Below are 16,686 nucleotides of genomic sequence, written 5' to 3'. Positions count from 1 at the left end.
TTTTTTTTTTTGGACAGTAATTTTCCTCATTTACTGAACATTTATTCACTAGTTCACAGTCTAGCTAAAACTACTAAACCATATTGCCAGACTGGACTTTATTAGCCCACAGTTTATTATGCGTACATTTATCGTTGAACTATGTCGATAGGTTTACGATATAATTCAATACAATTGCAACAGTCATGAGATAATGTTCACTTTTCCGAGTGCTTATTATATATATATAGAAGAGCGACTTCCCTTAACGGCACTTAACGTCATAACGCGCCAGGTTTCTTAATTAAAGTTCCCTGAAATTTGATTAATTTAATTTGACGAACGCGTTATCTGATCTTATGACTGGTTTTATTGTTGTTTATTTGCTCTCAGCTTTCTGTGTAAAGATGAAATTTATGTATAGGGGATAGGGGATACAAATAACACTCTTTATTTCTTAAGAGCAGTAAAAAAAACCTCTAAAGTACCAATTGAAGTGAAAGGTAGAGGTGGGACCGGACAGGGTTAAAAGTGGACCGGTTTCGGTCCATAATTTACTCTTCTCCTCCTGACATACACTTTGAGGTATTTAAGGTACATTCGTGAGACAGGACTATGTGGTGATTGCATGCCAATTCTTCATGAATTCTTAAACTTAAAAAGTAAGGGGTTCACCACAACCCTTTTTTCCCTGTGTGTGTGCATGTGTGCGTGCACATGTGTGCGTGTACAACGATTTTATTTATATTATCCATTAATAGTTGCCTAATGGTAGCATGTAAGGCGCTATATAAGAAGCTTATTATTATTATTATTATTATTATTATTATTATTATTACAAGTGTGTGTGTGTGCGTGCGCAAGCGTGTGTACGTGCGTGTGTGTGTGTTTGTGTGTGTATGGGGTCTTAATCTGTTGGTCGAAATTTAAAATAACATGGAATGATGCCTAGCCGTCTCATGCATTAATGCATGTACAACTAACCGTATAGTCTTTACGCCATTAGTGCCCAGTATTAGTATATGCAAACTTTAAAACAGACAGATTTTGTCTCACCGCCTGTAGGGCGCCACAGTTTCATTCTATAGATATTCGAAGTTTCTTGCATGACGGCATTTGACATTAATGATGCAATGGAAATCACAAACAATGAACAACTACAATACCTACAGATACATACTGGTATTTTAAGTAGTCAGGGGTAGACAGACAACAAAGAACATAATGACAGGAAGCCGGGGGGATGAAATAGTCTGTCACTTTCTTCTTTTTTCATTTTCTTTCGAGCCATTGAGGTCAGTTTTCAGAATCCTGCTTCTGCCCTTGAAACCTGTTCCATACAAAACAGGACACCAGAGTATTGACGGTTATCGAGCATGGAACATAAATTACGACATTCGTCGCCAGAGGACCAGACAAAGATGCGAATTTTAAGTACTCCGTATATCATTTCGGTGATACAGGTCTGTCTAAATGTGCAATCAGCATTCATTGGACGTAATCCTGGGCGCCTGGATTAAAATAATATATGAAGCGAGCGTGGTTTTCCAGTTACTTCTAGGCCCCTACTAGTTTCTTATACACCTAAAATAAAGTCGACAGGCCAAGTTATAGACCAAATTAATCTCTCTTTCAGCCAAAAAAGTTTTAAAACTGCATTTTCTTCAAAAATTTGGTCGTAAATTGATCTCCATGTATTTATCTGTCCCTCCAGTTCATAAAGGTTCGCTAATTGACTTTGTACTGCGCGCGCATTGCATAATCACTACTTTCACTCCGATCCCATTTAAGGATGTATATAGCTGCGTGCGCAACTGCATACTTCGTGCAATGGATGTGATCTCAACTACCACAATTCAGCAATGCAGGGTTCTTGGCGGAGGTGTGCGCTCATTAAGTGCTTTTCTAGTTATAAATATTTCATTTTTTAAAAATAAATAGTACATAAATTATATAAACTTCCTCAAGGAAGCCTTTATTAGCGGTTTTAGTAATTTGTAAAAATTCGCCCATATTAAAATACTGTTCAACTATTATGACATAATATGAGTATATTTAAAAAAAATGTAGAACAAGGCGTGAAAACTTGCTAAGTTGTGTTTGTGTTTGCGTTCTGGGACACGGGAAAATACAGTCTAATGCACTTTGATAAGAATGCCATTGAAGGGTTTGCCTAAGGTTGAGCGCCTCTCTCTAAGCAAGTGTACCGTAGAAACACCATACATGTATATACGATGTTGAAAGAGGTTACGCTTGCCACGCACTGACTGAAAAAACAGTCTGATGGCTGCCCGGTGTTTATTTCTAAATGAGATTATCTTGTTTAAGTAGAAACACACCAAGAACAGCAAAAGTGAGCAATATGCCGCCATCCACACCAGGGCTTGTCTTGGCCGCGCTGCTGACCGTAGCAGATATCCAGTCATCAATTTGCTGTTCTAGCAAATGGAGTGGCACCGCTCCGATTGAGAGGACCTGGTGATGATACTCTTTGGTGTCAAATTTAGACCCTTCAAGGAAAGAATGGCGCCATAAGAGTTTTGCAGAAACTACAAACAGTAAGTCATGCACATGTATATGTTTACGATTGAGCCTACAAAAGACACAAACTGGCAATTTTTCAACTATACGCCCTTTGAGCGGTACCCCTGAAAATGCATGCAGACATCTTATTAAGACTAAGACAATTAAAGTTATTATTATTTAATCCCAAGAGCTTAACACAACCACTGTGTCTGAATTAATACCGGTACCTAGTGCTTTTTCAGCACGGCGCCGCAGCTCTTTCAGTTTCATTTCGCCGATCTTGTACGCGCATGCCTGGCCGGGCCACGTGATGTAGCGATCGATCTCTATGGCGGCCGATTCTAGAGACATCTCGGTGTAGTTGGCCAAATACTGGATGGCCCGGTCGCGACTCCACCTAGGAGATAAATAAATGACAGTACCAACTATGTAAATTGTCTGATGAACTTGTTACCTAACATATTCTGTTCACTCTAAACCTAATTCTGGGTTAATTTAATATCTTTTTACATAACATATTCTCTTCATTCTAAACCCAATTCTGTGTTCAATTTATTTTACCAATTTCGCAAATTGTCTGAGGTAGGTTACTTTAAATCTAGTAGAGAACACTAGGATGCCGTTACATTTTACACAATTAAGGAGTTGTGCACTTTGGCGTCAGCATATTGATCATTTTACACCAGGTCGACGTTTGTACTGGTAGTTGGTGTGTGTGTGTGTGTGTGTGTGTGTGTGTGTGTGTGAGAGAGAGAGAGAGAGAGAGAGAGAGAGAGAGAGAGGCCGATACCCCATGACATGGAGACCAGTATCCACCACAAGACGCACCGCTCTGAAGATTTCATAGGAGTAGCGGCCAATCCTGTTTAACGAAATGATATGTTATGAATTGTGATAAAAGCATAGAATGTAATAAAAAGTGTAATATATCATAAATTCAATAGCTGTTCTATTATTCCTATTATCAACGTATTAATTTGTCTTAAATTGAAAAAAAAATAGAGGATAATGTTCCAATGCCTGTGTCATTTTTTCTGATTCATACAAAGACTGGTACTTAAAACTGATCTAGAGATTGGCTTACATTTCGTTGTTATCCTTATATGCGCCCATCTCCTCTCCCAGGTACTCTGCATAGAGACCCCAGCCCTGAAGGAGAATATACAATCATCAACGTACTCTGCGTTGCCTTGTTTAGATTTAACAAAAACAGAGGCGCCCTTGGAATGACATTGGCGCCCCATACAACTAATCTGTCGCACAGGGGATTTTACTGAGGCGCCAATATATCGTTCTAAGGGTGTTATACATGTAGTTTCTTTATCAAACGCCTGAATGCAAATGGGTGATTTTTTTTTTTTTTTTTTTTGTTTTTTGTTTTTTTGTTTTTCATCAATGTGTGTGTGTGTGTGTGTGCGTGTGTGTGTGTGTGTGTGTTTCGGTATGCGCCTGACGTAACTGACATAGAGAGTAACATGACTGACGCAAGGGTTTGGCAAGTATATTTACAAAACAACAAAAACCAAAAGCAAATAATCGGCATGGACAGAGAATACAATGTATATCCGTATCTTCGTGTGTAATGTACAGTGGTATCAAAAAACTACTTACCTCGCTATATGCTGTGTAGAACGGAAAGTTAAAGGGAGCTCGGCTGTACACGTCAATTAATGGGTTTCGGCGGAACTTGGGCAAATCCTTGTTAGCAACTAGTGCGTAACTCATCTAAAACAAAGATGATTTAAAGGTACCCACCTGTACTTGCAGTAAGAGAGGGAAGGTAGAGAGTTGTATACATTTGCTGTAATGCATATATATTACTACTACCACCAATTTCTTAAGCAACTCCAATAATATCCACATGGCAAAAATTACGCAAATTAATTACTCTTATCCTAAGTTATCTCCGTGTTCACTTTCTGATCAAATAAACAGTTATGACGTCACACTTACTGCCTGTGACGTCACACTTCCGTGGACGGAGATGTCAGTGATTACATGCATTAAGCACTAGAGTACCTGCATATGGTGTCCCGGGTTCCCCTCGTGCAATGAAAGCGCCATGAACCCCAGCTTCAGCCTGCAGAGAGAAATACACTGTATATTATCTGTGAATTATCAGTAGTTGCAGGACACAGTACACTAGTATAGAAATCAACATTGAAATTGAACATAGTGGTATCTTCAAGATGAAGGCTAGACTCCACTGGGCACAATACGTGCCCCTGCAGCTGGTATGATTCAGAAAAATCACCAATTGCGCGCGCGCGTGTGCGAGATATGATACATCAATATCTTACATCGTATAGATCTGCCCAGTCAAAACTAATATGATATGTAACTCAAGCCGTGCATTTGTACTGGTACAACAAGCTCAGATGATAGGCAGATTTGACACATGTGCGCAGCCAGCTGTATAGTCAGTGTATAGTTAAAATTAAACAAATATAAAAAAGTGTACTTAATGTAAATTTCTTCGTTTTCATGGCATAATCATTCACCTTATTACTCACTTTGTTTTGGGTTTGAACAAGTTCACCATGTAAATACCGGGCTTGCCAGCCTCGTTTCCGTTGAAATAATACGCAGCTGGCCCGTTGGACGGCATGGGGCGTATTCTGATAAAATATACATCAAGAGAGTTACAATATAAAGCAACCTTTGCCACATACATAATGGCAAACTTGCGAGTCTTTTTGGTGCGTTATAAAAGAAGGAAACGTTTTATTAATAAAACGCTGAGTTTTCATTGAGTTAATTTTTCAGCCTAAAACCATTAATTTAACATGTACTAGTACAGTACATGCATCACAACAGTGACTGTTCGCAACTCACTCGAGTTTGATTCCAGGGTCTATCTTGAAGAGGTCTTTAAGTTTTGGCTGAATTCTGTTTTCCACTATGTCTTCCACAAAAGCTAACAATTCCTCCTAAATAAAAGACAGAGTAAGACCCCATTCCCACAGATTTTAGATCGATCTATCCCCGTGGGGACTCTCACTAGATTACTGTCAGCTTAGCCGGTTTAAAGGTCTGTCCCGCCTTCTAAAAGCTGTAAGGGGGTAATTAACTTCCGTGCGCTGTCCGCTGACAGCAATTTAGCGTGAACCCCCAGGGAGTTAGGTCTATCTAGTTGGATCGATCTAAATCTCTGGGAATGCGCTCTTATTCTGAGTTTCTTAGCCAGTGCGGGCCCGATTATTCATTTCCAAATATCGATACTTGACTGCTGCCCTTATATGGAGCCACGGATTCCGTAAACGTCTGTCAAACTTCCCGTTCAATGACGTCAGAGTGATTATCTTGCACGTATGGAGATTTGAAAATGAAGAACGGGACAATGAACGGACATGAAATTCAAGACAAATATGTGGATGTTCTCAACCGTCTCCGCAAAGCGCATAATGTTTTTAATTACTTCCTCAGTAAGTATAAAATCACCAATATGTGCTGTCAAATAGAAATTTAACAGTATGTACTAAAACAGTGCATGAGGAAAGATAATCGTACACTAATCTAAAAAACGATAGATATAATAGATCCAAAAGGTATATATATATATGCTTACTGAAGTGTTGAAGTAAAATTCTGGATTCTGCCCTAGGCTTAAAATATATTCTCGGATAGTGCCATTAAAACCATTTTCTTTGATTATCTGAAAATATCAACAGTTCTTTGGTTTCAACATTTGTACATCACTTGTTCTTCCCTGCTGTCTCGTCACAATATACATTGCTTCCATCTCTCACAAATGCTTAACCAGTAATGATCATTAATGATTATAGAAAAATAGTGAATAAATTAAGAAACAAACAAAAGACAGACAAATAAATAAATAAGTAAATAAATAAATACAGAACGAACGAACAACCAAAAAAATAGATAAATAAATAATCTGGCAATTTCAATGGAATTTTATAAACTTACCTCCATCATGAGTGCAGAAATTCGCTCCACCTCCTCAAGTCCTTGCTTGTGAATTTCCTGCGGAGTCTGATCAGTCGATATGTAAAACTTCAAAGCGGCCTCATAATAAGCTGTGCCATTATCGAGTGAACCTACTCCATAGCCCTGCCTTGTATTGGGCAGATATTCCTGCAGCATAAACAATGCTCGAGTTATATCAAAATGATTCATGTCAAATCACCGTATAGATCTTAAAGGAGTAAATGAGTTATAATACTGATGCATCTATGAAGATCTACTATAAAGACATAACATATTACATATAACATCTTTATAGTTGATCTTCATAGGTGCATCAGTATTATAAATTATTATATAAAAATGATATAACTTTTTCCTAAAAAAAACACCAACGTAGATCATTGTGCCGCGATATGATATTGCGCTGGTACCGAATTTTTTCTACCAGTGGTCATGTAACTTATATGGGTAACGAATTCAGAATAACTATATAACCTGAGTGAGCGATTAATTCATATTAGCTTACCGGTACCTATATGTAGATGATAAAGTCAGATTTACTTACCTACGTGATAAATAATCCACATTAACTTACCTGGGTGATGACTTCACATTAACTTACCTGGGAGATAAAGTCGGACAGGTTTCGAAAAGCAGGGACCACCATTGTCTCAATGATGTCCTCAGCATCTCTGCGCAGACGTAACCTTCGTGCAAAAGCAGACCACATTTTACCGGTACATACACGTAAATCATTGCTTGCCCTACACAAACTATTTAGTGAACATTTTGTAACGGGGAATATCAAATCAAAAACAAGATCTAAAAGAACATATTAAGCTGAATTATCATTGTATGATATAAACTGTAGGACTAAAATGACAAATTACGTTATGAAGCTATGCACATTTACAGTTACATGTATTTGTATAACAATAAACCCATCAGTGTCAAAACAATTTTACTTTGTGGCGTCTGAAATATTATGTGCGTCGTTTAATCTGCCTTGGAAAGGTTTGAAGAATGTTGAGTTTTGGGTCGGAACATCTATTATTTGACTGGTGATTTCGTCGGGCACGCGATTCTGAAATAAGTAGGTTTGCCATTAAATGAACAACAAAAAACGAGAGTCAAGAATTTTTTTATTGTTTCAATGCCTCTTTGTGTCTTTGGTGGCAAGAGAAAATCTTCTAAATGTTCCAACTTATGGACTCATGTTATCTACCAGGCACTTACCATAGACGCACGGTGATTAGTTCTGCCCAAACGAATGGCCTCCTTCATGAGTGTTATCGTTTCACCAATCTGAAAATGTATTTGCATTGCACAGTAAACATAATTTTTTTTTAATTTACACAGAAACCGAAGAGCTACAAAGAAAGAAAGCAAAAATACATGTACAATATAACCCGATATAAATTTTAATTGGATTCTTTTGTGGAAGAAATCAGCAAATTTTATCATTTAATCATATCTTTATTTTACACAAATTTCCCATGCAAAACAAACCTGTCTGACGAGCGCTTTCAATCTGTTTAGAAAATCTTGGAAGTCGGTTTCCGTGTTGAAAGGTGTGCTGTCTATAAGAACACCCCAGTGCTTGTGTGGGCCCTCGAGGAAGTTGACAGGGGTTAGGGACCCATACCTGAAAAGAAACACCAGTGATTAAGAAGCCTACTAAAAGAAAGAAGGATTTAACTAATTTCAATCAGACATGTTGAGAAGTGTTCATGTTTAGGTATCACTACGTAGCTCCATAGTGAGCTACGATCACCAGAATACGTAATGCTTTTCCGACTATTTTTTATTACTTTACTTGTCTGACACCAATTTAACATACATGACAGGAGTTCTTTCTTTGTGCACACCTTTGGAATTTAAAATACCTGAGCAGGGCAAGCGATTGTGTTACTTAACACGCAAGCAAGGACTATAAAACAAATTTAGACAGAAAAAGGACAATCTGAGAAAACGGTTCTTCCAATTTATCAACAATATGCTGGTGGTTCCAATTTAACTTCATTTCTTCCGAGTCTTCTGAGAATGAACGAAAGTTGTTTTTCCTTTTAGTGTGTAGGGTGTGAACGCATGCATGGGCACAAGGAATGTTTTCAGGACTCAAGTATCACAAAAGAAAAATTCTGATAAAAATAAAAATACCTAGGAACATTTTGCTATTTTTCTAACCTTAAGCGCCCATAGTAAAAAAGCATCCTAGTAGGTAGCTGTCAATAAATACAAAGCTTAACTTTTAAATCAAGGGACTCATTGTTGACTGATATGTAACCCAAGGCAAAGACTACTTCAAAATTTAAAAAAATTATAATAATGAACACTACCTGCGCCATTCATATCCGTCTATGAATGTTTTAAAGATGTTCTGCAGCAAGTCATAAGTTACTCTGTCAGAACGGGACAAATCTCTGCGGGAGATAGCTCTCAACCTCCGCTGGAAGTCTTCTGTTTGAGCCTGAAATCATGCAAATAATCCATTTAAGAGCATATCTTTTTATTTCTTTCTCCTTTGGGTGGGTGGTCGGGGTGGGTTTTTGAACTGAAAATTTACTGTTATTTGCCAATCGATTTGCTTTTTTCACACAAATATATGCATGTAGAATATACACTGTATCTTGAGAGTGTTTCTATTATTCGGCTTCAAAATGTATCGATAGCTAGTGCATTAGCTGAACAAGAATTATGAGAGTTAACAATGAACTTTGTTGACTTAGGTTATGAGCACGAACTCCACTATGCTGCATCAAACAGATGAACATATAAAAATATATAACCACACAAGCAAGTAAACAAACATCATCATTATGTAACTGTACCTTATCTGCATCAAACTGCGCATGCGTGTAGTTACGTAAATCACCGTTGAAGCTGTAGTCCCCAAGAAAAGTGGCGACAGATGGCTCTATCTTCATTCGAAAGGTCCAGTAATCATTACTCAGAGATTTCAGCCGCTCCCTGGGACTTTCTAAAATTTGTAAAAATAAATCATTATACCCAACGTCCATTTAACATGACATCTTAAAGCGTTCCTAAGCGGACATTTTCTCTTGATAGGAAAACTGTAAGAAGCGAGTAAGTACACATTACTTTGACTGGCGGGTTTTATCCGTATATTACAATTGAAAAACATCTGTGCTAGAACGTCGTGGATATTCTCAAGAATATTCACTTTCTTGGCAGTTATACAACCAATGATAGCCTTCCTCTTTTCTGGGACAATTTCTTAAAATGATCAAACAGGGTGAAAGAGTATGTTGTTTTTATCAGCAATAACAGGTTACCAATATCCGCTTACTGTCCCCAAAAAGGCCTTCATGTAAATAACTAACATGTACACAACTCTACACACCTTAGTTCTTCCCAGTGCGAGGTACCCACATGTTGAACAATGCACACAATGAACCATTAGTAAACAAATAGTAGAATGTCCTACTAGTAGATAGGCCCCATTCACAAACAAAGTGGATCCACAGACTAACAGATCAGCGGATCAAATATGGCCAATCCACTTGAAAGCTTACCGCGTAATCCCCGCGGGAATCTATTCAGTGTCTATTTGGGGGTTCAGCGGCAAGCATTCAAGTGGGTCAAGTATATTTGATCCACGGATCTGTTAGTCCGCGGAACAATTCGTTCTGAATGCGGCATTAATTACTGCGGCTGCCGATAAGATAAACCTTTAGAACCTCCAAGAAAAATTAAACCCAGATGTTCACCCTATATGTATACGATATCCATGCAGTATTACATAGCACAAAAATCACCCATTCAAAATAAATAGGTGAGATTCAGCGGCCAGTGTGCTACTTCATTGCGTGCCAGCCCATTCATCCCCTTCCAACTGCCCAGCAAAACATAGAACAATGCCATAACGTTACCATAACATATTTTAATTATATAATCGTTATGGTAACGTTATAATAACGTTATGCGTTTGCCGCGCTGTCTGACGCTCAATTACCACTGATATTTTTTTAGAAAGAAATGTCCCCGGTGAAGTCTATAAAACCTCTATAAATGCTATGAAATATTACGCCATTAATTCACAGGTAAGCAAGCAACGTACCTGCTGTTACTTGTGACGCCAAGCAAACCGCATAAACTCCTAGCAAAAACATCTTCAGAAGTGACCAGGAACTAGTGTCCGGTACGACTACCAACAGTCTACTGTATTGGAACTATATATATGTATTTTTTCCGTGTCAAGGTGCGCCTTGAAATAACATGTAAAGAAAGTTGTAAATACGGCAGCTCTAGATCCGTGACCGCCAATCCTGTCTCCTGTATTTACGGCACTCGGTCATACATTTACTACCCTGCACACGAGGTAAAACTTCGCTTATTTCCCTGTTATGTACCATGGTCTGTCACTCTGTGAACTATGTCCATGTTTTATATAATATATATCTGCCCTGGAAGCCTATTTTAATAAAGTCGTATAACGTCGGCATACAGAACAATCTGCTCTCAAACGGCATTCCAACACGTCTTGGCGGTGACCTTAGCTTGTTTTTGCAATTCGCTTCTTAATTTAAGGGATTGTTTTCTAGCACCCCGTGACCCAGTTTTTTATGTGTTTTCTTACCAATCTTGGTTTCATCGTTAAATAGAGTCAAGTGTGACGGAGACGGAGTTCATGTAAGGTGCGCTCCTAAGGAAGTTAAGTCCGAAAAAGACAACTATTGTAAAGTGAACTGGGTGTAAACTTGGAAGGCATATCGTGTGTCCCGAGTTACAAATATTTATCTTGAAGATTCATGTCAATTCACCGTATAGATATTAAGTAAAAAAATAAGTATTAACCCCGAAAAAGGCCTAGGGGCTGAAAGCTTGGATTATATATGACATCTGTCAAGTAGATCTTCAGAGATGCATCAGTAATAATACAAATATTATCGTAACGTAATACACTTTAGTAATAACGTCTTTGTAACATGTTCACATTGAAAGTGCGAATACGGAACTAGAAGTTGTGAATCGTTCTGCTCATTTGCCCTCTTGCAATCTAGCTGTGAACGTGGATCGGAACCCCTAAAGCCCTGGCTAGTCCTGTGTAGACGCGGCAGGGGCCAAGATGCCCCCAGCGGCGTGTTGCATAATGCATAGAGAGCAGTTGTTGGTTATTATTGTACTCGGTATTACATTCTGTGTGTTATATTGTGCACACATGTCATCAGGTATAATGTAAATGGTGGAAGGAGGCTTGGTAGTAGGGGTAAAGGGGCGATTAAAGGCTGGATAGAGTCGAGGAAAAAGGGCGGAAAAGGTATGGGTAGAGGGGGGAAAGGGCGGAAAAGGAAGGGCAGATGCGGGGACTGAGGATAGCAGTGCGAGAATCTTTCTCATGTACGACCCCTATTAATACAGTGGTTTAAACTATACTTCAACTTTTTGGGCAATGCACAATAGGCCTATACAGGGAATTTGCATGTGCGTTGAGTTAGACGCGAGAGCGTATATTGTGTTAGGTGAGAGAGCATATAGATTGTGTTACGCACTGTCACAGCTCAGTGGAGTGATGAAGTCAAGGTTGGGCAGAAATTATCCCACCACTAAACGTGCAACTATCAAATTACCAGAAAAATATCTGTATAAATCTAGTGAGAAAAGGGTACGATTGTCTTAGGTGTGAGGTACTACGGGGCCTACAATAGTTTGTTTCATAAGGATTTTACTGGGGTTATAGATAGTAAACAGCGAAGTGAAATTCTCATTGGTGTGAACATCACAATCATGGATGTGTTCCTCTTACACCTGCGTTTCCTATGTTTTGAATGGTTGTAAAGCTAGCATTCAAGGTTTGTAGTTTGTGAAATGATTCACTGGCTTTCGCTTGGTCTAAAAACTACTGCAGATTAGTCACGCTCATGTGCTTTAAATATAGGTTAAACTCTAGTCTGCTTACATTAAGAAAAATCTCTTCGACGTGCTGAAACTAACCGAACGTTTTATGTTCCTTCTTGTGATAGGATTTTTTTCCGGAATATAAGCACATACAAGCACCATCGGTGAAAAGAAGGAACACCACCTAAATGTGACAAAAAATCAATAAACACATACATGTAAATACTGACATATACATGTAAAAAGTGCCAAAAAGACGATCGAAGGAGATAAACCCAAAAGCATTTATAGCTAGACATTGGACTTGTATAATGCAAAGGGTTTGCTTTTATATAAAACACATTCCATCTCCGTGTAGTATTTCTTCAAGCTTTTTTACCTGGTGCACGTGCCACATAGCTTTCATGTGGAGAGGTAAGGAAGTGGTTTATCAAAGGTTAAATGCTATCGCCGGGAATAACAACAGCAACAGCTGATTTATTTTTGCCATAGATTAAGTATCGCCAAAAAATAAACAGGGTGTATCCAGTTTTATTCAGAGTGATGGTATTGACAAGGTAATACTCATACGTCAGATACGTGTATTTTGAAGAACGTTAAATACGCAAAATTATAACATGGTTAGAAAATTCTCTTACTATTTGTAACACCACTTTAAAGTTACTTATGTCTCCTTCGTTTTATGAATAAAAACCAAGTTATTTTCGCGATAAAATTCATGTTAAACATTGCACAAAAGCCTCGAACTGTATTAGCTACTTCTTTGCGCTGTAACTGTGCAAACGCTCCGTCCGTAATTCTGGCAGCCGAGTGCGTTGCCTCTTTCATCCATTGCTGCCGCCTCTCATGTTTCAAGGTGGGCCGTGATGTGTACGCGCTTACCGTATATGGCAATGCGGATCAAACAGAGGCAGCTGACGAGCAGCATGGAAACCGTCGTCTGCCTCTAGAGGGGTCTGGTACGTGCTTTTTCAAACCAATGACGAGTGCTATAAATCTCATTTTGCCGAGTTTTTGCGATGATTAAATTCTCGTAAAGGACAATAATTTGGAACTGCGTGTAGGCCGGCAAAGTGATGACGTCAAATGGCATGACCTTTACAGAAAAGCTCCCGTCCAAAAATAGTCGACATACCTGCAGCATTAGTTCTTGGCTATGGATTGCATTCAGGTTTGAAGTGGAGCTCTGAACTGAAAGCTGTTCTAAATATTCCGCCATATTTACCACTCTGAGTGCAATATTAAGCTTTATTACCGAGGACCAGACGTGTACAGATTTCATATTTGAGAGAGGATCCGTCCCGCGCTAACTCCATTTACCCACCTGGAGGCAGTCATTAAAACATCAGAGAATTAACAGGACTGGGCCTCGTATCAGGTAATTCTCTCGGACGTCCCTGATAGCTTTTAAAGACGCTGGACTCAGAATTAACTCTCTTTTATAGAGAAAAATGAGCTCCCAGGACGAAGAGGAGGGGGCTTGCTCTGAGTATGTGCCACACGCGTGGAAAAAGGGGGTGTGTAACATTTGCTTCAAACCTGAGAGCGAACACGAGCCGGCAGAGCCAGCGCCCGTTCAGGTGGAAGAGAAACCAAAGGAGGACAAGAAAAAGAAAACCGAAGCGGTCACTCCAAAGAAGAAATTTCAGGTAAACAGAGACTTAATTCCAGAGAAAAAGAGTCCGTGGGGTGACCCTCTAAAAAAGAAAAACGGCAAAGCAAAGCATGAGGACACACAAAAAGCCAATGGGGAGGCTGCTAAAGCAAAGGAAAAGATACAGGAAGTAACTCAACCCGAACCGGAACCGGAACTAGAATCAGATCAGCCGAAGGCGTGTGAAAAATTCGAGCCTAGCGCCTGGAAAAAGAACGTGTGTAGAAACTGTTTTATGACACCTGAGGAACATGCCCCGGATCCGGAAGAGGAGCCCGCGCCTGCGCAGACCACTCCTCAGAAAGACAAAGGTAGCAAAAACACAGGCAAAACTTCCAGAGGAGGGAAAACTGAAGGAACCAAAAAGACTGACGAAAACGCTGAGCCGCCAAGGCAACGGAAGGGCGTTCCGTTGTGGAGATTACTGAAGTGATATAAGTATCACCTCCTAACTGTGATATAAGTTTTTTGCGCCGATCTTATACAGTATTGCTGTTGGACCATCCATTACTGCCTACAGGTACCATATCAAACACCTGGCCTACTAATACAACGTACTGCTGACTGTGTTTTACCCCCGATCTTTCAGGCTAAGAGACCGCAAGCTGAAGTCTAAGATAGCTCATAGACGAACATATGCTGACAAATTTGACACAACATTTTAAAATCAACGAGTAAGAGAAAGAAGGAGAGATAGGGAGAGCAAACTGGAAATGAGGTGTCTCCTCAGGTTAAAGTGTTTCAGAAAACGTTTAAGTCTTAGCCTACACTTGTGCCGTACGTATGAATCTGGCAAAACGGCATCTTTCAAATGAAACAATGGTTATACGCGTAGAACCTTGATGGAATCGCCACAAGTATTGACTTTTATTTTACTAAGTGAGAAAGTGCTTCATATGCACCTACACCTGTATAAAACAATGGTGTGTGCATCAGAACATTGTATCAGCATCTAGCTTTTTACAGTCCCAGCATCAGGGCCTTCTCGTGAATTGTAAACGGTGTCAACCATAAAAATATAATACCCATCATGACTATACTTATTCTTCGTTGACGACGCAATCATTTGTTGAGCATCGATCAGCAGCAACGTGGGATTACACATGGCGCCACGTGAAATCCTGGAAATCTCAGTCACCATGTGAAACATCGAGTTACAAACTGCCTTTAAATATTGAATTATACTACGAAAAATTTAAAGCAGAATTATACCTATATATACGTGTTATAAAAGCTGTAACTAAAATGTTGCATTTGTCTTTACGTCTTCTTTGCTCTCCGAAGTAAACAAGAGGACAGTATTATCCGTGCCTACTGTATGTAATAAAATATTAAAACTACCTGGTTATAATAAAAGGCAACCTGCGTCAGGTTCATACCTGTGCTATTTGCGTCCGTTTTGTCACGTACTATAAATATACATATACCAAGCTCTTTTGAATCTTTCCCTTGCAGAAGCGCATGGTATCCTTATCCCTTAATTCAGCTAGTGGAAAGAGTGCGGTATTTTCGTTCTCGACACAAACGTTTGTGGATACCCTCTAGCTACTTAAAGCATTTTGGTCTGTAGCATTTGGTATGCATGTCATCAAACACAAGGCAAACACGATTCACTATAACATACAGTGAAAAGACGCAGAATAAATGGTCCAGACTTTAACCCAAGGTTGGGGTGAGTGGCGCCGGGGTGGGGGAACATGACATAGTGTAGAAAATAACAGTTGTGCTTCGCTTACATGCTCATGTATATGCAGAGGCTCACGCGAAAACAAGATCTCAGTGGTTGGTTTTCTTTTATTCTAGGGCTTACATTTTCCTCTAACAGCCGGCACCTGATCAAGTGACCGTAGAACTGTCTTTAATGTGTTAGATGTGAAAAAGATCGCGTCTGAATGTGCCTCTAGCGCAATTTCTATTGCAGTGCATTCCTTTTACATATCCCCTCGCTGACTAATGTTTTCTTTTTTCACGCTCACCACCACTGGAATCTGTTTTGTTATTCTCAGTGGCAATAGAAAAATGTTTCAAAAGATTTCCTCCGAGGGCATTCTAGGCTTTAAGTTAAATTAGCCAACTAAGCACAGATGCTTATTGCTGTTGATGATGATGATTAGAACAATAATGAAATGACAAAAAAAAAACATTTAAAAAGTTGATTTCCTTTGAAAACTTTTATTTTGCAGATTATTGAAAAATATGGGAATGCTTCTTAAATTGAATCTTTAATCAACTTTCTTCGCGCTGAGTCTAGGTCATTTGCAAGCTTATCCCTTCGTTTTGTGTCTTCGTTATTCGATCAAAAGTTGTCACTTTTTCTAGTTTTTTGCTTTTCTGGCAAATGGCAAACAATTGTTTAGAAATTCCCTTACAAACCTCGACAGAGCTGCACCCTGAAGTAATATGCCATGCTCTGTCTGTTGTCGCTAAGTTGTGAATCGCCTATAAGACAAATATATTGAGTCAGTCACTGTACATGTACATGTATATCTTCAGTCTAGCAGTCCAACCAATCTCAACCTCTATACCTATAACTTATTACATTCAAAAATGGCTTTATTATAGATAACCTCTGTACAACACACAGACACACAAGCTGCAACAAGAGGTAGCGCAGAGGTACTCAATATAAAACACATTTTGCTCTTATGGACCTATCACCAGAAAAGTTGGCAACTGGTTATGAGGTTAATGTCACATTACACTGCACTCGCTTGTCTATCACGCGTATAAACTCTCACCGT

The 16,686-nt window shown here is 39.1% G+C and overlaps 1 protein-coding gene across 3 annotated transcripts; it reads right to left on the bottom strand.

Moving 5' to 3' along the window:
- Positions 1-1,928: 1,928 nt before the first annotated feature.
- LOC106176736 (uncharacterized) lies at positions 1,929-10,913 on the bottom strand. Of its 3 annotated transcripts, none has more exons than XM_013559248.2 (17): positions 10,514-10,906; positions 9,264-9,412; positions 8,772-8,902; positions 7,942-8,077; positions 7,669-7,737; positions 7,398-7,516; positions 7,055-7,139; positions 6,433-6,600; positions 6,074-6,160; positions 5,341-5,435; positions 5,019-5,123; positions 4,525-4,585; positions 4,117-4,230; positions 3,590-3,654; positions 3,296-3,367; positions 2,733-2,902; positions 1,929-2,489 (listed from the first exon to the last, which is right to left on the bottom strand). In XM_013559248.2, exons 1-17 carry the CDS (start codon positions 10,563-10,565, stop codon positions 2,284-2,286), a joined length of 1,884 nt encoding a protein of 627 aa, XP_013414702.2. In that variant the 5' UTR covers positions 10,566-10,906; the 3' UTR covers positions 1,929-2,283. The 3 variants fall into 3 exon arrangements, with proteins under 3 accessions (XP_013414702.2, XP_086850159.1, XP_086850160.1); XM_086994033.1 differs by lacking the exon at positions 10,514-10,906 and adding an exon at positions 9,535-9,592; XM_086994034.1 differs by lacking the exons at positions 1,929-2,489; positions 2,733-2,902 and adding an exon at positions 3,163-3,229 and having other exon boundaries at positions 3,272-3,367; positions 10,514-10,913.
- Positions 10,914-16,686: the final 5,773 nt, after the last annotated feature.

Source organism: Lingula anatina, chromosome 8, assembly GCF_051362555.1.
Source record: "Lingula anatina isolate TDL-2025a chromosome 8, LinAna3.0, whole genome shotgun sequence".
In the NCBI taxonomy this organism is placed as follows: domain Eukaryota; kingdom Metazoa; phylum Brachiopoda; class Lingulata; order Lingulida; family Lingulidae; genus Lingula; species Lingula anatina.
This window is presented reverse-complemented; position numbering and strand designations above follow the sequence as displayed.